Here is a 22,170-nt window from a genome sequence, read left to right as displayed (position 1 = left end):
ATGATATCCTTTGAAATGGGAGCTGCCATCATCAATCATTTTGATTTCCTGGACGCCATGACTGATTAAGCCTTTATCTGACCTTGAGGCTGGCTGGCTGGCTGGCCGGTTGGCTGACTGGCTGACTGGCTGACTGGGCCGATGCATATTGGCTCAAAAAGACGCCCACTGGCCTTTATCATTTGCACTTTGACACCATCCGTTTTGGAGCAAGATATAAATTTGAGCCAAGCTGCCAAAGTCGGTACCGGTGCTGGGGAAGGTAAGGAGGAGTTGGTGCTGTCTCAACTTGAACGTCTAAATATGTTATTCCAGGACTGTCTTCAGCTTTTTTGTTGACGCTTCTTTTATGTGGATGATTGCCTCCTTCCCTCCTTCCTTCCTTTTCATTTGCCAACGTAGTTGTCTAACGGATCGGCCGAGCGAACGACGACACCATGGCAAAGCTGCTTCCGGGTAAATATGTTCCTTTGTTTTGTTTTGAATTCAAAAGTCATGCTATGATGCAAAGAAATGTGCACCATTTGCTTTTTCACATATGAATCCATCCTGCTTGCTTTTGTTTCTGCAGCTCTGGGTCTTCTCCTACTTCTGCACATAGGTAAGCAAACAATTAGCCTCAAGGAAGTAGTTTTGTCCTCGGCTAAAGCTGAAATGCTCCGTCAACAACAACCAACCGCTGCTACTCATTTGCAAGTCGATTCCTTTCCTCAGCTACTTCCAGTAAGCTGGTGTGTCACATGACCAACTGGGCTCAGTATAGGCCCGGCCTTGGCAAGTTCACCTCAGACAACGTCGACCCCTTCCTGTGCACACACGTCATCTACGCACTGGCCACCATCAACAACTTCAACCAAATCGTTCCCATCGAGTGGAACGACGATCAGCAGTACGCCAGCCTCAACAACCTCAAAAACAGGTGAGCCGGCCGGCCGGTCAGCCAGTCGGTCAGCCAGTCGGTCAGCCAGCCTGGCAGCCAGCCTGGCAGCCAGCCAGTCAGTCAGTCAGTCAGCCGGCCAGCCAGCCAGCCAGCCAGCCAGCCAGCCAGCCAGCCAGCCAGCCAGCCAGCGACACACACACCTTTTGCGGTCTGTCACGTTGCTCTCATCTCTTAGCAATCCGGCTTTGAAGACCCTGCTGTCGGTGGGAGGCACGGTCAACGGCATGAGCCCGTAAGTGGAAGGAAGGCGCCATCGATCCAAAAGCGTTCCTGTCGCGGGCTCACGCTTTTCTCTGGCAGATTCATCGGCACGGTCGCCAGGCCAGAGAGTCGCGCCGCCTTCATCAAGTCGGCCATCAGCTACCTGCGAAGCCATAACTTTGATGGGCTCAATTTGGCTTGGGAATTTCCCGCACACAACGGCAGCCCTCTGCAGGACAAGCAAAGGTTCACTTTGCTGGTCAAGGTTTGAAGAGCCCTTTTGGAACAAGCGCATGCAAACGTTGCAAAAAGGAAGCAGCCAAACCATAGATGATGCACTTAACCGTTCTGCTCTGCTCTGCTCTGCTCCGCAGGAGTTGGTTGCGGCCTTCGAGAACGATGCCAGGGATTCCAAGAAGACTCAGCTTCTGCTGTCAGCCAACGTCGCTTCCATCCGCGCCACCGTCGACAGAGCTTACGAGGTCAACCTGATTGCAGAGTAAGTCGGAGGCAGCAGGCTCCTTTTATTTAGCCAGTAGGCTAACAAGGCCACAAAGGCCCACTGGAAACAACCAAGTACAGAAAGTCCCTTTTGAATGAAGATGAAAAGACTGTTTGAAACCCATAGGCATCTGGACTTTATCAACCTGATGACCTACGATTTCCACGGACACTGGGAGGCAGCGACGGGACACAACAGCCCTCTGTACCAAAGCGCCGGCGACTCGGGCTCCCACGTTCATCACAATGTGGTAAGGAACAAGCGCAAGTGGGCTGGCCATGGCCTTTCTTCTGGCAAGCCTGATTTGAAAAATCATTTTGTCCAGAACTCCTCCGTGTCCCATTGGCTGGACTCGGGAGCGCCGTCCGAGAAGCTGCTTCTGGGCTTGCCTTCGTACGGAAGAACCTACCGCCTTCGCACCTCCGCCACTGGCCTGGGAGCGCCGACAAGCGGGCCGGCTGAAGGCGGACCGTACACGCGCACGGACGGTTTCTGGGCTTTCTACGAGGTGCTTGTTTTTTTTTCGGACAAAATATTCCACACGTCATTCGGAGACCAATGTGAGGAACAAGGAGCTGATCTTGGATTGTTGCTTTGTCTTCGTCAGGTGTGCGACTTCCTCTCCAGCGCTTCTGCCCAATGGATCGATGAACAGAGTGTTCCGTACGCCACCTCTGGCGGTTCTTGGGTCGGCTATGATGACCAGCGCAGCTTTTCATCAAAGGTAATTGTGAGGACGCCGGGGCAAATGCGTTCATCTCGACAACACCCATGGATGCCATTTTAGGTGGAGTGGATGACATCCAGGAACCTGGGAGGCGCTCACGTTTGGACTCTGGACATGGACGACTTTTCCGGGTCTTTCTGTTCAGCCGGCTCGTATCCGCTGATCAACCACCTCAGGCTCTCCATGGGTGAATATCGGCTTTTGAGACATTTTCGACACGCACGCAACGAGTTGTTATTTACACGTGTGGCTTTACAGGCTTCCCCCCTAAGCCTAGCACCACACCGGCTCCGACCACCACCAGGGACCCCATCTTGAGTTTCTGTCACGGCCGCCCCGACGGCCTGTACGAAAACCCGGCTGATTCCAGCACCTATTTCCAGTGCTTCAGAGGAAACACCTACATGCACCGCTGCCAGCCTGGTCTCGTTTACTGGGACTCCTGCAAGTGCTGCAACTGGCCTTGAAACACAATGCTTCAAATGGGAGAATGTTGCAATGTTGCAATGTTAAGTAAACAATAGTTATGCATCTGTCGTTGACTCCTTCCTTCCTTCCTCGTCATCACCCAAGCACTTGGGAGGGTCGCGGGCTTTTGGGCACTAAGCGGCCTGCAAACGCGCAACTCCCTGGCTCGGCGCTTCCAAGGGTGCCGTTTCAAACTTCGGTCCAAGACCTTGCTATGTGCTGACATGAAAATTCCAAAAGAAAACGAATGTGCTCGCATTCGTGCGCACACCCAAACTGTGCGAAACAACAACATGTGGGAGGGAAGTGAACTGGCGTGCCTCCAGTCAATAAGAACGCTCCATTCAAATAGAAGCAAGCGCGTTCTTGCCAAGGTTCCTTGTTTTCACTCGTCACTGACGCAGCAGATATGAGTTACGTTTCAAACTTTCACACCGAAGATCACAAACTATGAAAGGAACGAAACAGTAACAGAGTACTCCTAACTATAGATCATTGGCGCCCTCTGCGGGAAACATGTTGCACTGCAACTTACTGCTACGTCATATGAGCACAACTTCTGAAACTAATGGAATCTGCTGTTCACCTGGAAACCGTCAAATAACTCAAAGCACGGATTGGATTATTTTTTATGCAAAATAATATGACGTCTCATTCGACTTGCTGACATCTAAAATACGTAGAAGGAAACGCAAGATGTTGGCGTCTCGATGTTCAGATAGACAGACGACCAGCAGCCGACTTTTGGCCTTTGGCATGGAAAACATACATCACAACATGCAGGTCAACCGCGGCTTTTGCCTTGATGAACATTTGATCGACAAGCCACCTTTGTTGATATTGTTCTCCGACGATAGCTAGCGAGCAACAAACAAACTCGAGGAGCTCATGTGGTTATGATGCTCCTGCATATTTACATGTGAACGCCGGAAAATCGAGAGCTTGTTTGCAATATGTCTCTCGAGTAGACGAGAAAAAACCAAAGTCGTCTCAAGAGACCCTTTTGAGAACAGGCTTTTTAAAAGTCAACTGGCTTGCACACCTCCATGGATTGATCGGGTCATAGTCGCCCATTGTCAATCTAATTAGATTGCTGTTGCCACTTGCAGATCTTTTCATTTGAAGCTCTCTATTTTGCCTTTCCACGTCAAATACGCTGGAATAAGCAAGTTGAATCTTCAAGAACTCTCTTTATCCTGAGACGCACAAGACAACTCCACAACTCTCTTCAAAGTTGCGACAATACTTTATCATCTGTCGTGATTTAAAAGAGAACATTCGTGATGCCTTTCCCCATACAACATTGGTTATCTCTCGTTATCTCTTTTATAACAGCCGTTTTCTTTTTACTTTGAACACTGCACACAGGAGGAACATTGAACAATGACCCTCCAAGTCCAAACGCTTAGGCCGCCGGCCGGGACGCTCGTCCGGAAGCTGTCGCATAACATGTGTCCGTAGTGAGTGGCAAGCTACGGCTAGTCGTGACAGATACGTACGTATGTCGTCGAGTTGTGTCTCCCGCTGCTAGGTCAGGATCAAAACAATGGCTGGATGGCCTCACCTCGCACCCGGCAAGCTACGGCTAGTCGTGACAGCTGAACGGTTGAGTCTGGAGTGGTAGGTCACTCACTATCAACCTGTGTCTAACACAATGGCCTATTTTGGCCTATTTTCAAACCAGGCGTGACTGGACTGAATGTCGGATCTTTCCACATGAGTAAGGCTCAATCTTATAGATAGACTATAACATCGTCTTTTTATTGTTGCTCATGATTAAACTCGCTCCTCTAAAAATGCCGAAGCGGCAATATTAGTCAAAGGAAACAGTGATCTCACTGGCAATACATCTAATCAGTGCAATAAAATGAACTAATGGATTACAGACACCAGTTGTTTTTCTGTCACCTACGTTACATAACAGCACATGAACTTCATTGTACATTATCTGAAGTGCAGAGTTAAAGAGTTGTAAATTTGGTCAATAATTGTCAACATGTTTTTCAAACTTGCATCTTCTTATCAAAATACGTCTTAATATTAATGACTTTTACAACCCGTGCCCCCAATGGCTGGAGTGTATAAAAGGCCCCGGCTTTGCTGCTGCTCTTTGGCTCTCTCATCTGGTCCCACGGTGAGTTTACCGAGCAAAACCATCTCTGGGGTGTTTTTTTTTCCCCCGGCGAATAACGGGCTCGGCTTTCTTTGACAGTAACCCGGTCGTCGAGTCGTGCTGAATAGAGTAGCAAATCAAGATGACCAGGCTTACCGTACTTGCAGGTATCCCGACGATCAGATCTGTGTCAAGTCCCACGTAGGTGTCTCGATGCTGAATATTGTGAATATGTCTTTACCTTCATAGGCTTGTGTCTGGTGCTATGCCAGCTGGGTAAGTTGTCCAGCGACCGACGCGTTGATCTCCTTGTTGTTTTTCTTCTTCGGTGGCGTCGAATCCTTCCCGTTCGACCCTCTGTTTGTGTTTGTTTACTTGCACATAGGATGTGCCACCAAAATGGTGTGTTACTTCACAAACTGGTCCCAGTATAGACCCGGTCAGGGGAAATACATGCCGCAAGATGTGGACCCCTACCTGTGTACCACCCTGATCTATGCCTTCTCCATCATCAACTCCAACAATGAACTGGTTACGTACGAGTGGAACGATGAAGTTCTCTACAAATCGTTCAACAACCTGAAGACCAAGTAAGTGCAAAATCACTTCAAGCGTCCATTGGCATCCATTGTTGTATTCGCATACGGACGTGATGACGCGCGACATTGCTACCTGCAGGAACCCTCATCTTAAGACTCTCCTGGCCGTCGGCGGATGGAACTTTGGTTCACGACAGTGAGTAACGTTTGAACCTTGACTGATACGTTGCGGGCTGCCCGTATCGTAGTACCAATGTACAAATTGCGCTGACTGACAAATGTCATCATCTCAATTTCAAGATCTGATCTAGAGCGTGGCAGAAATGTTTGACACGCGTCTCAAATCCACGTCTCCAGGTTTTCCATCATGGTGTCTTCAGCAGCCAACCGTCAGAAATTCATTCAATCGTCAATCAAGTTCCTGAGGACTCACGGTTTCGATGGTCTGGATTTGGACTGGGAGTACCCCGGAGCTCGCGGAAGCCCCCCGGAGGACAAGCAAAGGTTCACTTTGCTCTGCAGGGTAAGCGGGCGGCGGCCACGTGTTTGTTTGTTCACCTTTTTGATGGTCCGGATCCAGTCGCTTGGACGTCATGTGTGAAGTGGGCGTCGTCGGTTCTTTCAGGAACTTGTTCAAGCCTATGCTGCGGAGGCCAAGAGCACGGGCAACGCTCAGCTCATGGTGACTGCTGCGGTGTCCGCCGGAAAGGGGACCATTGACGGAGGATATGAGATTGCTGAGATTGCCAAGTAAGCGCCTTTGCGTTCCGCTCGCAAAACTCCGTACGAACGTCAGCCTCGTTCTGTTGGACTCAGGGAATTGGACTTCATCAATGTGATGACTTATGACTTCCACGGAACTTGGGAGCAGTTCACTGGTCACAACAGCCCTCTGTTCCGTGGCTCCAAGGACTTTGGAGATCTCATCTACTTTAACACCGTAAGCCACAATCAATTGACCCGTGGCTCTGGAAAGCCTTTTTTCAACATGTTCCATCCGTTAGGACTACGCCATGAAGTACTGGCGAGACAACGGCACCCCTGTGGAGAAACTGAGGATGGGTTTCGCCGCCTACGGTCGTACCTTCCGTCTGACCTCCGCAAACACTGGAGTCGGAGCCCCGGCTAGCGGACCCGCGTCAGCCGGTCCCTTCACACGTGAAGCTGGATTCTGGGCCTACTATGAGGTTGTGTAAACAACAGTGGCATTTACAAACGTGCCGGTTGAATTGAATACAAGCAAGAGCATAGAAGCTAACTTTCACCTTTGTCTGTGGTTCAGATTTGTGGCTTCATCAAGGACACGACCATTCAATGGATCGAAGACCAGAAGGTTCCCTACGCCACTAAGAACAACGAGTGGGTGGGATTTGACACCAGGGAAAGCTACGAGACCAAAGTAGGTTGCTGTTTGCTGCTGGAAAACCTTTGGCCTGCCCGCCTGCCCGCCTGCCTGCCCATCGGACCTGACTCTCTCTGTCTCCATCCCACTAGGTGCGTTACCTGCAGGAGCATAAGTATGGCGGTGCTTTCGTGTGGGCCCTGGATTTGGATGACTTTGCCGGACGATTCTGCGGAGCCGGCAACCATCCTCTTCTGTCTCATCTACGAAAACTCCTCAATATTGGTAACGCTGCCGCTGTCCATCCAAAATGTTTCACTTCGATCCCGAAACTAACATGCCGTACTTTGTGTACCATTCAGAGTTGCCCCCACTCCCTCCTACCACCACCCCCAAACCTGGTGCTAGCACCGCTTCTCCAAGCACTACCGCCGCAGCAACCACCACCACCACCACCCACGCCCCGGGGCCCGGCTTCTGTAACGGCAAACCCGATGGCCTTTACCCCAACCCAGATGACAGAAACAGCTTCTACATGTGTGCAGGCGGCATCACCCATGTGAGGAATTGTGGAACTGGATCTGTCTATGATGATGGCTGCAAGTGCTGTGTCTGGCCATGAGCAATGACAAATGTATATAACAACTGATACAAACACCTATTAAACTGCCTTATCCCGCATCTATTGTGTATCACCGTTGAAATAGGAATATTGTTGGAGTATGACCAATGTAGATGACTTTATTGCCTTGAGATGTTTCCGGTGAAACTGCAAATCCCAATCATAAAGACAACACATTGAAGGGCTACATTTCCTGGTAGCAAAACACATACATACACATACATACATACATACATACATACATACATACATACATACATACGTACGTACGTACGTACGTACGTACGTACGCACGCACGCACGCACGCACGCACACACACACACACACACACACACACACACACACACACACACACACACACATACACACATACATACATACATACATACATACATACATACATACATACATACATACATACATACATACATACATACATACATATATACATATATATCCATTGGTTTAAAGTGGTAGATAGATGGACTTTATTACTATTTGAATAAATCAACTTGGATGTCAGCAATATAATTCCAGACAGCAACTCCCACCCATCTTGAAAAATGCGTTCTTTCATTTTGCACATAATGAACTGGTGTTTTAATGATTGAAGTACACATTTCATAACATACTTGCATGCATTTCCCATCAATACATTAATGATACATATACTGTTGGTGTTTTTCGATAGTGGCGTATATAGTCGTCGTATTTTTGGCAGTTTTGCTTCTCCGTAGTCGAACGCAACAAAAGCTACGTGTATCGGGAAATGTAGTTTAACTCTGGATTGACACAAACGAGTAGACCGTTGACAACAATAACGTTGACTTCATTTCCCACAATCCATGCGACGCTACGCTGTTTGATGACGCAAACACACGTGATCGTGGTCCACATCCGCTTTAGTGATGTGCATTCCAGTTCTTTCAAGTGAACTGAATCTTTAGAATTATTTCACTCAAAAGATTCGTTCAAACGAATTGGTCAACAAATCGTCCACCCCCCCACACACACGCACACACACTGATCCTTTTTATTTTTATTTTTTATAAATCAAATAATCAAAAATCATGGTCAAAGCTTCACGGAAAGTGAAAAGTGCCACACCCGCCCTCACCCCCACTTTCTGATTGGCTGTTGGATCTGTGACGTCACGCGGACACTATCAGGTACACCGCCATTTTCAGGTGTACCTAATCACAGGCCACTTCATTAGGGAAAAATCATCGTCAAGCTTAAGTGAAAGTGAAAAGTGCCACACCCGCCCTCACCCCCACTTTCTGATTGGCTGTTGAATTTGTGACGTCACACGGGCACTCCATTAGGTACACCGCCATTTTCAGGTGTACTAATCACAGGTCATTTCATTAGGGAAAAATCATGGTCAAAGCTTAAATGAAAGTGAAAAGTGCCACACCCGCCCTCACCCCCACTTTCTGATTGGCTGTTGGATTTGTGACGTCACACGGACACTCCATTAGGTACACCGCCATTTTCAGGTGTACCTTATCACAGGCCACTTCATTAGGGAAAAATCATGGTCAAGTGCCACACCCGCCCTCACCCCCACTTTCTGATTGGCTGTTGGATCTGTGACGTCACAGGGACACTCCATTAGGTACACCGCCATTTTCAGGTTCGTTCGCGAAGATTCACAGTGACAGACAGCCGACACACGTTATGCCGACATTGATGTTTTAATTTTGTATTCGTAGGATTGTAGTTGATGGTGTTATACCGAATAAAAACTTTGAATAAAAGGTTGGGAAAAAAAATCCGTTATGCCGACATGTTATTTTGGGGGACACCAACTCATATAACAACGTAACACATATCTATTGTCATATAAAGCAGGAAACCAAATGTCTGATTTTTATGTTTTAATTGGCGAATATAAAAACAAGGAATAAAACACCAGACAATTTTGAACATAAATGTTTATTAAAATAATAATAAAAGTACATTTCAAACCAGCAATCTAATGTGAAATTGGAAGGAAGGAAGGAAGGAAGGAAGGAAGGAAGGAAGGAAGGAAGGAAGGAAGGAAGGAAGGAAGGAAGGAAGAAAGGAAGGAAGGAAGGAAGGAAGTCAAGTCAAGTCAAGTCAAGTTTATTTGTATAGCCCTAAATCACAAGCAGTCTCAAAGGGCTAAGGAAGGAAGGAAGGAAGGAAGGAAGGAAGGAAGGAAGGAAGGAAGGAAGGAAGGAAGGAAGGAAGGAAGGAAGTCAAGTCAAGTCAAGTCAAGTTTATTTGTATAGCCCTAAATCACAAGCAGTCTCAAAGGGCTAAGGAAGGAAGGAAGGAAGGAAGGAAGGAAGGAAGGAAGGAAGGAAGGAAGGAAGGAAGGAAGGAAGGAAGGAAGGAAGGAAGGAAGGAAGGAAGTTTACCCATTGACTCGTTCGCCAACGGGAAAGTCAGGATTCGTTCCCTTCCCTCACTCATCCGTTCTCGCGATGAACTGGAAATGCAAATCACTCACTCACTCACGCACTGATTCGTTCAGTTGGTGAACGGGAAAGGCAATTCACGACTCGTTCGTGAACGGGAAGTTACGTCATTTTCTTCTTCGTTTTGTTTTACGGCGAGGTGGCACCAGCTTTAATGTGCATTACCGACACCTACCGGTTAAAGTCATATGACGTGAAGAAAGAGCTTGCGAATCACGATTCGTTCACTGAAAAGATTCGTTCTTTTCAACGAATCGTTCACTCACGAGCCAAGCCAACGCTCGCTTCAGTAGGCAATAACAGACGTCGACGTTTTCACTTCTAGTTGACGGACTTGTAATTCTTCGACACTAAATTGTTTTCGTCATAATAATGGAACCGCATTGGCATGAAATTAAATCATCTTCTGTCGACTGAACGAAGTTAAGTCACGTTGAGCAGTATTGCGGTTCAATTTGGACCTTTTTCCTCGCGATGTATACTTTGTTGTCTGGATTCTATAAATACATGTTTCAGAAGGATGAATACTGCATTTTAATTCTTGGATTGGATAACGCTGGCAAAACGGTATGGTGTGTTCAGCCTCATCATTGTTGGGATCGCCGTTCGGTGGTTCACGGACGTGAATTTTGTCATTCGAACTTTTGAAGTTACCTGAGGAAAGTTGAGGCCTACGATCCAATGTTTTTGATCTCCTTAGATGACGATAACTTGTTTGGCTCTCTTAACTATGCTTGTCCTTGTCAAACGTCGACAGTCTAATGATGTACTTGATGTTGTTTATGTGGGCTTTCCATGACGGCGGTCAAGCCAGCCAGTCAGTCAGTCAGTCAGCCAGCCAGCCAGTCAGCCAACCAGTCAGCCAACCAGTCAGCCAACCAGTCAGCCAGCCAGCCGTCTTTCATTTTGTCGTGTTCAAGCCAGCCGCTTGCTCGAGAAAGAAACGTTCATCCTGCACAGTTTGAGGTCAATAGGTCACATGACCTGGGAACTATTGAGCTAAAACGGTGATATTTCTTTACCACCAATACATTCATTCCAAATAGTTGAAGCATTGAAGTGAAAATTCTAAGAGGTGTCTACCTCAAGCAGCCCATGTGGGCGTATCCTCTTTCACAGTTCCACGTTCTTGGTTTGAGCGACCTGTTGACCCCAAACAGTGATAGTTCAAGGACATTACAGTGGCTGAGGAGCGAGCTCCCGGTTGGGAGAACAATATGGTTTTGCGAAATATCCACCCAAGCATTTGTTGTTTTATGGTAATGATCAAACATAATGAATGTCATTGTTTAACTTGTGTGTGTTTATAGACCTTTTTAGAACAAACCAAAACAAAGTTCAGCAAGAACTATAAGGGAATGAATTTGTCCAAGATTACAAGTACAGTTGGACTGAACAGTAAGTGTGTGTGTGTGTGTGTGTGTGTGTGTGTGTGTGTGTGTGTGTGTGTGTGTGTGTGTGTGTGTGTGTGTGTGTGTGTGTGTGTGTGTGTGTTTGGATATGTTGCTGCTCCGTTATTGGTCTAAGTTTGAATCTTTTACAGTTGGAACTATTGATGTGGGCAAAGCACGTCTAATGTTCTGGGATCTGGGAGGCCAGGAGGAACTTCAGTCTCTTTGGGACAAAGTAAGTCGCTTCTCGCAATGCCAACCAATTGTGTCTACTATGTCAAAAGCTGCGAGAGTCGCTGCGAATGAAATCTCGACAGGTAGGTCAGAATCTTTCAAACGATACATTAGGGGTCGAAATAAATGGGGCGGCATCCGTCATTCTTCTTCAAAGAACAAAAGAGTGGAGAACGTTGAGCGAGATAATCCTATCCGTTTGTTTTCCATTGAGTACTATGCAGAGTCCCACGGAGTTATCTATGTGATCGACTCAACTGATGAAGAACGACTTTCCGAATCAAAGGAAGCCTTTGGTAAGTCACCCTACACACTGGATACTTGCAGTAATTACAAGCTATGCTAATTGCTAAGCCAACCTTACGGCATTTTGCAGCGCATCATCATTGAATTGCATTTGTCTCTCTGTAAATTGTGAAAACCTGATTTGCAGAGAAAATGATAAGCAGCGATGTGTTGGAAGGTGTCCCGCTCCTTGTTCTGGCCAACAAACAGGACATACCGGTACTGTGGAGTTCTGTTCCTATCAGTGCATCCATCCATTTATTCTCCCATTCACGCATGTCCATTTCCTTCCCTGTGTGCCAAATGTTTGAATGTGATGGCTGGGGATCAAAAGCTTCAATTCCGATGTGGAGTGGATGTTGCCAGAATCTTCCCCAATTCATTCAACACTTGCAGCACTTTGCACTTGACCCCATTTTGCGTGTGCTCTTTCATCAGAACTGTTTGTCCGTACCAGATATTAAAACAGCCTTCAGTGACTGCGCAGCCAAGATTGGCAAGCGAGATTGTTTGGTCCAACCGTGCACTGCCCTGTCAGGGTGAGCGGACGGCCTGAGTAATGCCACCGAGAACACCGTGGTAGCGCGATTCCATTTTCATCTCTGATGCAGGGATGGAGTCAACGAAGGCATCGAATGGATGGTGAAGTGTGTGATCAGGAACATTCACAGGCCCCCCAGACAGAAGGACATCACATAGAAGGGAATCCAAGAGCTTTCTTCTCATTTTGGACTCTCCAATATTAGAGCTGACATTTCACCCCGTCTGCTCTAACTGCGACCGACTTGACTCTTTTCTGCTTTCGGACTGACAGACAAGAGTGTCTCTCACTGATATTAAACGCTGATCACATTTGTCAAGATGCTCGACTTTGTATGACTTTCGTAAGCTTCCGTTGGATAAAGTTGAATGAGCTCGTTCAATGCCAGCAATCGGGAAGGCTTTTATTTTGAAATGAGCCCCGTGCATCGCCACAGTGGAGACCCCACCGGAAGCGACCTCACAGCGGCGGCTTTATTTTGAGATGAAGCGCGTGCCATTCATTCAGTCAGTCAGTCAGTCAGTCAGTTGAAGTTGGGCGCCCACAACGTCTCGACTTCTAATTGAATACAACAATGAAAAATAAATACACATTTAAGTATCGATTGAAGTAGTGTTTTTCACAAGACGATGGCATTGTTATGAAAGAGAATGTTGAACTCGAATGTGTGGTCGATCGAGTAAATCGAAAAGATTGACAACATTGAATAAATGGCGACGCCGGTATATGGCTTAGCGTCCGTCGGCTGAGCTCCAACAGTAGGATTTTATTTTGATAGGCGCGGAAGTGTATTCCTTCCTCCATATCTATCGCGATGCCTTGGCTGCCATTTCCTGTCCACCGTGACACCCATCTCGTTTCTCTCATGTCACGACCGTTCAGAATAGGAATAAGTCGTGCCATGAATGGTGCTGGCGGCGAAAGCATGCGGACACATTCCTTTGCGAAGTTGGACTCATTGGATTCACGATGAGCGCAGTGGGCGACAACTGGCGGAGACGCACGAGGAGCTCGCGAGCCAGCAACAAGCTAACAGGAGAAGGAGCTGACGAGTCCGCCGTGCTACGATGCCTGAGCGAGGCCAACGCGGGAGAGGATCGTGAGATGAGGGAGGAGATCGGCTTCTTGAAGCAAGACGACTTGGATAGGAAGCTCATGGCCCCGCGCTACAGCCTGCTCCGTCAAATCGGTCGAGGCACCTACGGTGTCGTGTACGAAGCGGTGCCCCGGAGGCCTGGTGCGAGGGTCGCCGTCAAGAAGCTCCGGTGCGACGCACCGGAAAACGTCGAACTCGCCCTCCAGGAGTTCTGGGCGCTAACAAGTTTGGAGAAACGCCACCAAAATGTTGTCCAACTAGAAGAGTGTGTTCTGCAAAGAAACGGAATGGCCCAAAAGATGAGCCACGGCAACAAACGGTCCAAACAGTATCTGCGGCTTGTGGAAACGTCTCTCAAAGGTACGTCGTTTTCTGCCGTTCCCAACTGCTTTGCGGAGGAGGGACGCTGGTGCCAGTGCCAGTAACTAGTGCCAGCGCCAGTAAGCTCGAGCGCTGCATCTTATTTCTGGGAGCGTGCCGTGGCAACTTACGCAAGATAGGATTGGGCCCTTCTGCGTTGGGCCAATCGTCACTTGCACGTAATTCATGACTAGGGAAAGTCTTTGCATGACACTTTGAGAAACGTTCAATGATGAATTGAGATGACACTTTGAGAAACGTTCAAAGATGAATTGGCATTTTTGTGTGTGCCGTCGCTTGCGCTTTGTCAAACAACAATGTCTGCTCGCAGGTGAGCGAGTGCTGACGCCTCCAGAGGAGCCATGTTACTTGTGGTTCGTCATGGAGTTCTGCGAAGGAGGCGACCTCAACCAGTTCATTCTGTCTCGCCGCCCCGACTCGCAAACCAACAACAGCTTCATGTTACAGCTCACCAGCGCCGTGGCATTCTTACACGAGAACAAGATCGTACACAGAGACCTGAAACCGGACAACATCCTCATCTCGGAGCGCTCAGGGACCCCCGTCCTGAAGGTTGCCGACTTTGGCCTGAGCAAGGTTTGCGCCGGTTTGGCCAATAGCAAGGAGAGCAAAGAAGTTGAGGACAAAAGCAAGAGCGGCGCGGTCAACGTCAACAAGTTTTGGTTGTCGTCGGCGTGCGGCTCGGACTTCTACATGGCCCCCGAAGTGTGGGAGGGCCACTACACGGCCAAGGCTGACATCTTTGCTCTGGGCATCATCATTTGGGCCATGTTGGAAAGAATTACTTTTATCGACGCAGAGTCCAAGCGAGAGCTCCTGGGAACGTACGTGAGACAAGGAGCGGACATTGTGCCCGTGGGCGAGGCGCTCTTAGGAAATCCAAAGATGGTGCTCAATATCCCCCAGAAGCACAGGTCGTGCATGTCAGACGGCGTCCGGAAGCTACTGTTGGACATGCTGGCCGTCAACCCTCAGGACCGGCCCGACGCTTTCCAGCTCCAGACCAGAATGGACCAGCTTGCGTGATGGATCATTGTGCAGGAAGAAGAAGAAAAAAAGAGGCCTCAGCAACCATGATTGTGCCTGTTTTAATCCAAAGCAAAATGTACTTGCAGACATTTAGCTGGCTACTTCACTGAAATGTCCCTGTTGTATGTGACCAATGTGAAGTTGAAGGAGGAAAGCCACTTGTGATTATCAATAACGAATGATTGACCATTTTTGATTCTGCTGATAAAAGAAGGAACCTTAACAAACATCTCTATGGTACAAAAGAAAATATTTTTGTGCAATTGGCTGATTCGAATGTTGATGTAACGCTGCCCGCTCCCCATATTTCATTTGACGTCTGTCTGTGACAACCTCCATTTCTACAACGGCCAGGTTAATAAGGCCATGTGTGCCTGAGATGTGTCAAGTGAGACGCTTGAAGCACAGCTGATAGCAGCTTACTCGCCACACCTCACAGTGCCTTCTTCGCTCAAGTAGATGTTTCTTGAGTGTCTTTTTTGTTTGTTTTTTCCAAGGAACACAAATGCTCTTGATTTTGGTGTTTACATTTGTTGATCAAGATGTGGCGTGCTGTGCTGTGAAGCTGGCAGCACGCACGCACACACTGTAGTTGATAATAGTTCACACAAGCGCCCTTGGCAGTTCTGTTGATGTGTTTGATTCTTCTCAATGCTTTGCCTTCAGCAAAAGTCCAGTGAGCCTTTCTTTTCCACCCTTACCAAAGAGTCCAAATGCACTAGCTGGTCTTTTTTGCCGAGCCTTTCATTTGTTTCCAGCAAAGACATTCCACGACCAGTTCAAAAAGACACTTTTGCAAAACCAGTGGCGTTTTCAGCCATTGCAGGAATTTTTACACTCGAGGCCTCTAACTGTAAAGGAGATTAGGAGTCATTTTGCCCTTTCCCGATGTTTCCAAACCAACCTTTTGCTTCTGATTTTCATTTGCCTTATTTCTCTCCCGCTTGGAAAAAAATGCAGGATTTTCCTGAATTGAGATGATAAGCTCACTTTTCTGATTTTATTATTTAAAAGGGGCTCGGGGCATCGTAATGGCCTATGCAATGTCTCATGTTTGGGGGCGAGAATGTACTATGCAATGGTCACATGGCTAAAAGTGAACATCCTTGTGCTGATGATTGCATGAAGCCTTTCTTCAAACTACTTTGTTTTCTGTGCCTCACACTTGGAGCGCAGAGAATGCCGCTGCTTCCTTTCAATCGTGCTTGGAAATAAAGTAGCACTACTCATATGCTTTGTTTTTTGCCTTTCAATTTATCCTGGGACTCAATGGGTAAGATGTTGTTGGTCCTTGATTTAAAAATCATGTCAACATCACACTTAACTTGCTTGGTCCATTTATATCCTGAGTGCAGAGCCAATCTGCGTTTCCCTTTGTGTCCACTGGGTGGCGCAAGCCGATGGAAAAATCAAACCTCAGACAGACGCGTTATCGTTTCCAATGATCATTTCAACTCTAGCGAGAGTTAAGTTTGCTTGACCATCATTAGCATGCATAAATGATGTCGAACTAAATACACATACAAAAGAGTGAGTGCAGTTTGCGCGTGCCTTGTCAAGGCGCTCCGTTTACGCGCTTGAAAGCTTGATTGATTAATCAGCATATTTGTATCGTTTCATGATTGCAGTCCCACGATGAGTGTTTTTGTTTCATTTCAAATCAAGACGCAACTGTCGTCTGAGCGCGCTGCTGAGCAAGCAGCTTGGCTTGGGGAGGGGGGAATTTAAGGCTAGCGACAATACGTTCAAACGAACCAAGGTCACCGAGTAACAAAGAAATGTGATGAGCATGAAAACGACGCGTCCGGAGGCAGATCTTTCAAGTCGGCGAATCGGTGACGTCACGTGTTTGTGACGTTGTCGCCTTTACAGTCTGACCGGCAGCAGGGAGAAAGAAACGCCGGCAGGCAGGCAGGCAGACGCGCAAGGAGGCGACGCGGGGCGATTTGGCTTTTCTTTGTTCATATGCTCAACACCGACAGTCATGGGAGCTTCTCTTAGCTTGGTAAGTCCTACTACGCACGTACTGTATTCACATGACAAATGGTAGTCATTGGAAATCCTTTGCAACAGGTAGCCCGATGCTGCCTGCCTCGCTGGCGCGCATCCATTCCACTAACACAAAGAAGATGCGCATAGAACAAAAAAGTCAATGCATTTGAAATGGTTGAGCCTTGAGCGAGCTCCTAAAATGTGCCATTCATCGACTTAGGCGTGATTAAATGGCTTAAGTGTGCTGCTTTGTTGTCTTTGCGTAAGCAGGCTACGCCAAGCTTAGCTGGAACAAAATGAATATAGCGGAGCGGAGGCAGGCAGGCAGCTCTGAAGAATTTCCATCTATGGCAACTTGTGTTTCATCCTCCCTTCCTCGTGTGTCGTCGCGGTATGCGCCAATTAAGGCAGCGGTAGGTCGGTCTGTCGGTCGCTCGGTCTCCTTGCCTTTATGGATGTTTCTTTTGAACAACACGAGCAAGTATCAACCTGACTGATGTATGGCGATCAGCTCAGCTCAGCTAGTGATTTTCTGGCTTCAAGTATCAACCTGACTGATGTATGGCGAGGAGCTCAGCTCAGCTAGTGATTTTCTGGCTTCAAGTATCAACCTGACTGATGTATGGCGAGGAGCTCAGCTCAGCTAGTGATTTTCTGGCTTCAAGTATCAACCTGACTGATGTATGGCGAGGAGCTCAGCTCAGCTAGTGATTTTCTGGCTTCAAGTATCAACCTGACTGATGTATGGCGAGGAGCTCAGCTCAGCTAGTGATTTTCTGGCTTCAAGTATCAACCTGACTGATGTATTGCGAGGAGCTCAGCTCAGCTAGTGATTTTCTGGCTTCAAGTATCAACCTGACTGATGTATGGCGAGGAGCTCAGCTCAGCTAGTGATTTTCTGGCTTCAAGTATCAACCTGACTGATGTATGGCGAGGAGCTCAGCTCAGCTAGTGATTTTCTGGCTTCAAGTATCAACCTGACTGATGTATGGCGAGGAGCTCAGCTCAGCTAGTGATTTTCTGGCTTCAAGTATCAATCTGACTGACGTATGCCGATGAGCCCAGCTCAGCTCAGCTCGTGATTTTCTGGCTTCTTCTCAGGTAAATGGAACACGCCGCGGTGTAACCTCTTCACAGCTAATCTGACCCTGTTCGGAACTCGTGCGGCATCTCACTGGTTGTTTATGATTTGAGCCCGCTAAAGGAATCACTTGTCCCCTGAGTGACAGAAGGCTCACGAGCGCTTTGCTTTGTCTTTCCGACGCTTTCTCGCCAACATTTGCTCTGCTGACTTACTAACAGTCCGCCCCACCGTCGTCTCCTCTAGACACAATGCTTGTGTAGGAATTCCATCGTGACCAGGATTATTTACGCTTGGATCCTGTTGCTGGGGACCGTGGTGTCCTGCGTCATGCTGTCACCGGGGGCCGAGAAGCTTCTTCGACGGGTAAGCGTGAGCCTGCAAAAGCCAGACATGATGAGCACGCATAGCTTTGGTGTTTTGTGGTTGTTGTTTTCAACGTCGCCCACCTAAAGGTGGATGGAGGGAGGGAGCGCTTCCGACGCTTTCCATTTTGTCCTTTTGATTTGTTCAGATCCCAGGCTTCTGTGCAGATGGGGCGGGCTCTCCTCTGCCCGGCATCCAAGCTGATTTCAATTGTGACAATTTTTTGGGGTACAAGGCGGTCTACCGTGTCTGCTTTGGAATGAGTATGTGGTTCATTTGGTTTTCCGTTCTTTTCGTTAACGTCAAGAACACCAGAGACCCGCGCGCTGCCGTCCACAACGGGTGAGTGGACAAATTGCGCTGATCCGAGCGACTCGTGTTATGGCGTGAACTCTATTTGATTCTTTTTTTTTTTTTTCTGGCAGATTTTGGTTCTTTAAGATTCTTGGCCTGATCCTAGTCATGGCCGGTTCCCTTTACATTCCAGATGGTAAATTTACCTACGGTAAGATCCGAACGGGTGGATCCTAATGACTGATGTCTTTTTTTTGGTATGTATTTTTTAAAAGGCTTGCCTTGCCTTTGCTGTTTTAGCTTGGTTTATTGTGGGCTCTGGTGGTGGATTCTTCTTCATTGTGATCCAGGTGGTGCTGCTGGTTGACTTTGCCCACTCCTGGAATGAGTCCTGGATGGACAAAATGGAGAAAAGCAACTCCAAAGTTTGGTATGCAGGTGAGTGATTTGATGTCATTTGCTCACTCACCATTAATAGCCCCACCCCAATAAGGAGGGAGTCCCCTTGCCTCTTTTCCAGCTTTGGTGTTGGTCACCATCCTAAACTACCTTGTGTCATTGATTGGCATTGTCCTCTTCTACATCTTCTACACGAAACCCGATGGCTGCGCCATCAACAAGTTCTTTATTACCTTCAACATGTTGCTCTGCTTTGGGGCCTCATTCATCTCGGTGCTGCGGAAAGTCCAGGTACATTTGCGTGGCGTTTTTTCCTCGTCTCATTTGGCATCCAAATCTGATCTTGCTGTACGTGCGTATTCTTGAATTGCTCAATTGCTTGCCGCCGTTTGAGTCTCAATGTGTGTCGTTTGAGGAGAATGTGCTTTGCTATGCTTTGCTAGGAGTATCAGCCTCACTCTGGTCTTCTCCAGTCCTCCATCATCACCATGTACACCGTCTTTCTAACCTGGTCTGCCATGAGCAACGAACCAGGTCAGCAAGATTGCCTGCCTTGTATTGGGTCGCTGTGTGAGCGGCCACGTGGCTCATTGCCATGGCCAATGTGCTGGTCCATTGATGATCTGATGTTGCTCTTTGTTTGTTTCCCCCAGAGCAATCGTGTAACCCAAGCCTGATCAGTATCGTTCAACAGATAACAGCGCCCACAATGGCTTCTCTCCAGATTGAAAACACCACTGCCGTGGTGGTGATCGATGGCACCGAGGAACCCGTCCCCTCGACGCCTTACCTGCAGTGGTGGGATGCGCAGAGCATTGTGGGCCTGGCTGTATTTGTCGTGTGCATCATCTACTCCAGGTACACTGCAAAAATGAATCTCATTTGATCTTCCACATCGAGAGTCTGAGCTCAGCCCCGATGCAAAGACATTCAAGAACAGCTGAGGAATAAAGTAGCGTGATGCCTCAGTTTGGAAGGAGCACTCGTTTTGTAGCCCCAGCCTTGGCTCATCAAAAAGTGTTTTGTATCCCTCCCCTCGCCCTACCCGGCCTTGGCTCATCCAAAAGTGTTTTGTATCCCTCCCCTCGCCCCACCGGCCTTGGCTCATCCAAAAGTGTTTTGTATCGCTCCCCTCGCCCAACCCGGCCTTGGCTCATCCAAAAGTGTTTTGTATCCCTCCCCTCGCCCCACCCAGCCTTCGCTCATCCAGCGCCAGCCAGATGAGCAAACTGACCATGGCCTCCAAAGACCCGGACATCCTGGCCGAGCGTGGCAGCCAGGAATCGTTGGAGAAGGAGAGACAGACGGAGGACAACGAACAGGAGCTGGTCCATTACAGCTATTCCTTTTTTCATTTCATGCTCTTCCTTGCGTCGCTTTACATCATGATGACCCTCACAAACTGGTACAGGTCAGTCACCACTGCGTGGCAAGAGCAAATCATTGGTTTGTCTCACACTCTCAACCTTTTCCCCTCCTACCTAGTCCAAACGCAGACTACACGGTCACCAGAAAGTGGCCAACAGTGTGGGTGAAGATCATCTCCAGCTGGTTGTGTTTGGCCCTATATGCCTGGACCTTGGTGGCTCCCATAATCCTCAGCAACAGAGACTTTGAGTGATTTCCAGAGTGGACCTTCCTTCACGGGAGGGAGGCACGGAGGGCTGGGCTGCGCTGCGTTGGGCCGCGCTGCTCGGAAACATTCCCCTTGGATTAGTCTCGCGCTCTCCAATGCCTTATTATTTGTTTAGAATAAATTCTTTTCAAGACAATTGTGACATCAGATGCTGCCAAATATTTGATGGATTTTCAAACGTGTTGGAACATAAAAATGGATAAGTAGAGACATGTGCACAGTTTGAAGTCCAGAACAATAACCCATGTCGTTTTTAGCGGCCCGTCGACACGTAGCCGGCCGGGGCTTCCGCAAACGAGCGGGGCCGTAGTTTTCTGAAGTTTCCCCTGTCACCCGTGCGTCCCGGGAAAACGAAGGTTTCTGAAAAGCTTGGTCAATATTGCTGTTTCGGTGGTAACGAGAGATTTACATCTTCACTCTGCAACGAGTGCGCCTCACATCAAATAAAGGGATGAGCAAAAGATATACTCGTCTTTTGTTTTTTATTAAAATCTTTGTGTTAAGTCTTTCATCCCACCATAGACCTCTTTCTCCCCCTCAAACGAACTTCATCAAGCTTTTTAATGACTGCTTGTGATTTTTTGGACGAGGCTGCGTAGCTCTGGAGTAGCGTCTCAAACAACACCTCTGTGTTGGGATGAGTACTGAGGAAAGCTTTCTCCAACACATACAAATCCACCCCCTTATCCTCCGGCAGCGCGGAGATGTAACTCAAACCAAAGTCGATGAGGACCAGATCGGAGCGGCCGTTCTCCGGCGGACATCTCAGCAGCATGTTGGAGGTGGTAAGGTCACCGTGGATGACGTCTCGGTCGTGCATTTTGGCCAAGATGTGACCCATCCTTGTAGCCAGATGCTCCAGATCAGAACAGGAGGAAGCGTAAACAATGTGGTCACGCACGGTCGTCGAAGCCACAATTTCCTCCAAGAAAATGCAGTGGCAAGTGTAGTCCACAAAGTACACGACGGGAGCTGGTATGCCTACAAGCAGAGCAATTGAAGGAGAATTCATGGTCGAGAAGTTGGGACGAAAGAGGAAACGTGCATGCTTTTTTTGTTGTTGTAGTTGAAAAGCAACGTGTGTACAAGTTGGAGGCGGCTTCACTCAATCGATGGGAGCCAGTTGGCCCGAAATGACTTGGATCATTGAGGCGGCGCCCTGAGCCGCCGGTCCTGGAGCGCCAGTCCTGTGACTGACTGACTGACTGTATGTATGTACTTGCCTGCTTTCCGGCAGCGAAGAATCGAACGAACCTCTTGCACGGTTCGACGGTGTGTCAGTTTTTCGTCCAACACCGCGTGCCTGTAACGTTTCGGGAAGCGTTCTTTCACGATAGTCGGCTTCCCAAGAAACACAGCCCGGTATACTCGCGCTTCAGCGCCTTGCTTTAATAGCTCTGCAGTTGTAAGAAAGTCGGGCGGCGACATTTTGCTTCGACTTGACATCTTTTTCCGGGTTCTTCTTCGGGGTTTAAATGGCCTTTCTGGTGTATACCGCCACCTACAGGACGACTACGTCCACTACTAGTTCATCAGTCTCGGA

General features: G+C 48.1%; 6 protein-coding genes across 8 annotated transcripts; 5 read left to right on the top strand and 1 right to left on the bottom strand.

The window, feature by feature from the left end:
- The first annotated feature begins 121 nt into the window (after window positions 1-121).
- chia.1 (chitinase, acidic.1) lies at window positions 122-2,894 on the top strand. Of its 2 annotated transcripts, XM_085923797.1 has the most exons (12): window positions 122-262; window positions 403-456; window positions 572-601; window positions 715-919; window positions 1,116-1,172; window positions 1,241-1,406; window positions 1,516-1,640; window positions 1,770-1,893; window positions 1,969-2,151; window positions 2,251-2,367; window positions 2,431-2,557; window positions 2,629-2,894. In XM_085923797.1, exons 2-12 carry the CDS (start codon window positions 438-440, stop codon window positions 2,835-2,837), a joined length of 1,362 nt encoding a protein of 453 aa, XP_085779923.1. In that variant the 5' UTR covers window positions 122-262; window positions 403-437; the 3' UTR covers window positions 2,838-2,894. The 2 variants fall into 2 exon arrangements, with proteins under 2 accessions (XP_085779923.1, XP_085779922.1); XM_085923796.1 differs by having other exon boundaries at window positions 262-456.
- Window positions 2,895-4,958: 2,064 nt separating this feature from the next.
- LOC147048650 (acidic mammalian chitinase-like) lies at window positions 4,959-7,513 on the top strand. The gene is made up of 12 exons (XM_085923534.1): window positions 4,959-4,972; window positions 5,051-5,118; window positions 5,201-5,227; window positions 5,337-5,541; window positions 5,630-5,686; window positions 5,848-6,013; window positions 6,116-6,240; window positions 6,307-6,430; window positions 6,495-6,677; window positions 6,773-6,889; window positions 6,985-7,117; window positions 7,195-7,513. The coding sequence occupies exons 2-12, from the start codon at window positions 5,094-5,096 to the stop codon at window positions 7,452-7,454; spliced, it is 1,422 nt and encodes a 473-aa protein (XP_085779660.1). The 5' UTR covers window positions 4,959-4,972; window positions 5,051-5,093; the 3' UTR covers window positions 7,455-7,513.
- A 2,642-nt stretch (window positions 7,514-10,155) lies between these two features.
- On the top strand, window positions 10,156-12,674 carry arfrp1 (ADP-ribosylation factor related protein 1). Of its 2 annotated transcripts, XM_085924131.1 has the most exons (7): window positions 10,160-10,469; window positions 11,213-11,300; window positions 11,446-11,528; window positions 11,742-11,823; window positions 11,961-12,031; window positions 12,251-12,351; window positions 12,424-12,674. In XM_085924131.1, exons 1-7 carry the CDS (start codon window positions 10,377-10,379, stop codon window positions 12,509-12,511), a joined length of 606 nt encoding a protein of 201 aa, XP_085780257.1. In that variant the 5' UTR covers window positions 10,160-10,376; the 3' UTR covers window positions 12,512-12,674. The 2 variants fall into 2 exon arrangements, with proteins under 2 accessions (XP_085780256.1, XP_085780257.1); XM_085924130.1 differs by having other exon boundaries at window positions 10,156-10,469; window positions 11,446-11,823; window positions 11,961-12,351.
- A 158-nt stretch (window positions 12,675-12,832) lies between these two features.
- On the top strand, window positions 12,833-16,091 carry LOC147048648 (serine/threonine-protein kinase 35-like). The gene is made up of 2 exons (XM_085924129.1): window positions 12,833-13,809; window positions 14,141-16,091. The coding sequence occupies exons 1-2, from the start codon at window positions 13,323-13,325 to the stop codon at window positions 14,854-14,856; spliced, it is 1,203 nt and encodes a 400-aa protein (XP_085780255.1). The 5' UTR covers window positions 12,833-13,322; the 3' UTR covers window positions 14,857-16,091.
- A 630-nt stretch (window positions 16,092-16,721) lies between these two features.
- serinc3 (serine incorporator 3) lies at window positions 16,722-20,763 on the top strand. Its single transcript, XM_085923382.1, has 10 exons — window positions 16,722-16,864; window positions 18,179-18,298; window positions 18,447-18,640; window positions 18,724-18,803; window positions 18,893-19,030; window positions 19,113-19,282; window positions 19,435-19,525; window positions 19,645-19,849; window positions 20,187-20,402; window positions 20,477-20,763. Exons 1-10 carry the CDS (start codon window positions 16,844-16,846, stop codon window positions 20,610-20,612), a joined length of 1,371 nt encoding a protein of 456 aa, XP_085779508.1. The 5' UTR covers window positions 16,722-16,843; the 3' UTR covers window positions 20,613-20,763.
- A 329-nt stretch (window positions 20,764-21,092) lies between these two features.
- On the bottom strand, window positions 21,093-22,155 carry tp53rk (TP53 regulating kinase). Its single transcript, XM_085923386.1, has 2 exons — window positions 21,851-22,155; window positions 21,093-21,608 (listed from the first exon to the last, which is right to left on the bottom strand). The coding sequence occupies exons 1-2, from the start codon at window positions 22,071-22,073 to the stop codon at window positions 21,136-21,138; spliced, it is 696 nt and encodes a 231-aa protein (XP_085779512.1). The 5' UTR covers window positions 22,074-22,155; the 3' UTR covers window positions 21,093-21,135.
- Window positions 22,156-22,170: the final 15 nt, after the last annotated feature.

The sequence above is a fragment of the Syngnathus leptorhynchus genome, chromosome 11 (assembly GCF_054491065.1).
Source record: "Syngnathus leptorhynchus isolate UIUO chromosome 11, UIUO_Slep, whole genome shotgun sequence".
Classification (NCBI taxonomy): domain Eukaryota; kingdom Metazoa; phylum Chordata; class Actinopteri; order Syngnathiformes; family Syngnathidae; genus Syngnathus; species Syngnathus leptorhynchus.
Note: the sequence above shows the minus strand (reverse complement) of the source record. Positions and strands in the feature narration are given on the sequence as shown.

Bases quoted from the DNA above. Each gene is read 5' to 3' on its own strand.
- tp53rk (XM_085923386.1), bottom strand. From the start codon at position 22,073: ATGTCAAGTCGAAGCAAAATGTCGCCGCCCGACTTTCTTACAACTGCA. The intron at 21,609-21,850 runs GCAAGTACATAC...CTCTGCTTGTAG, and splicing joins TCTTCGCTGCCGGAAAGCAG to GCATACCAGCTCCCGTCGTG.
- serinc3 (XM_085923382.1), top strand. From the start codon at position 16,844: ATGGGAGCTTCTCTTAGCTTG. The intron at 18,804-18,892 runs GTAAGATCCGAA...TTGCTGTTTTAG, and splicing joins AGATGGTAAATTTACCTACG to CTTGGTTTATTGTGGGCTCT. The intron at 19,031-19,112 runs GTGAGTGATTTG...CCTCTTTTCCAG, and splicing joins CTCCAAAGTTTGGTATGCAG to CTTTGGTGTTGGTCACCATC.
- chia.1 (XM_085923797.1), top strand. The intron at 1,173-1,240 runs GTAAGTGGAAGG...TTTCTCTGGCAG, and splicing joins ACGGTCAACGGCATGAGCCC to ATTCATCGGCACGGTCGCCA. The intron at 2,368-2,430 runs GTAATTGTGAGG...ATGCCATTTTAG, and splicing joins AGCGCAGCTTTTCATCAAAG to GTGGAGTGGATGACATCCAG.
- arfrp1 (XM_085924130.1), top strand. From the start codon at position 10,377: ATGTATACTTTGTTGTCTGGATTCTATAAATACATGTTTCAGAAGGAT. The intron at 11,301-11,445 runs GTAAGTGTGTGT...AATCTTTTACAG, and splicing joins AAGTACAGTTGGACTGAACA to TTGGAACTATTGATGTGGGC. The intron at 12,352-12,423 runs GTGAGCGGACGG...TCTCTGATGCAG, and splicing joins CCGTGCACTGCCCTGTCAGG to GGATGGAGTCAACGAAGGCA.
- LOC147048650 (XM_085923534.1), top strand. From the start codon at position 5,094: ATGACCAGGCTTACCGTACTTGCAG. The intron at 6,241-6,306 runs GTAAGCGCCTTT...TGTTGGACTCAG, and splicing joins GAGATTGCTGAGATTGCCAA to GGAATTGGACTTCATCAATG. The intron at 6,678-6,772 runs GTTGTGTAAACA...TCTGTGGTTCAG, and splicing joins GATTCTGGGCCTACTATGAG to ATTTGTGGCTTCATCAAGGA.
- LOC147048648 (XM_085924129.1), top strand. From the start codon at position 13,323: ATGAGCGCAGTGGGCGACAACTGGCGGAGACGCACGAGGAGCTCGCGA. The intron at 13,810-14,140 runs GTACGTCGTTTT...GTCTGCTCGCAG, and splicing joins TGTGGAAACGTCTCTCAAAG to GTGAGCGAGTGCTGACGCCT.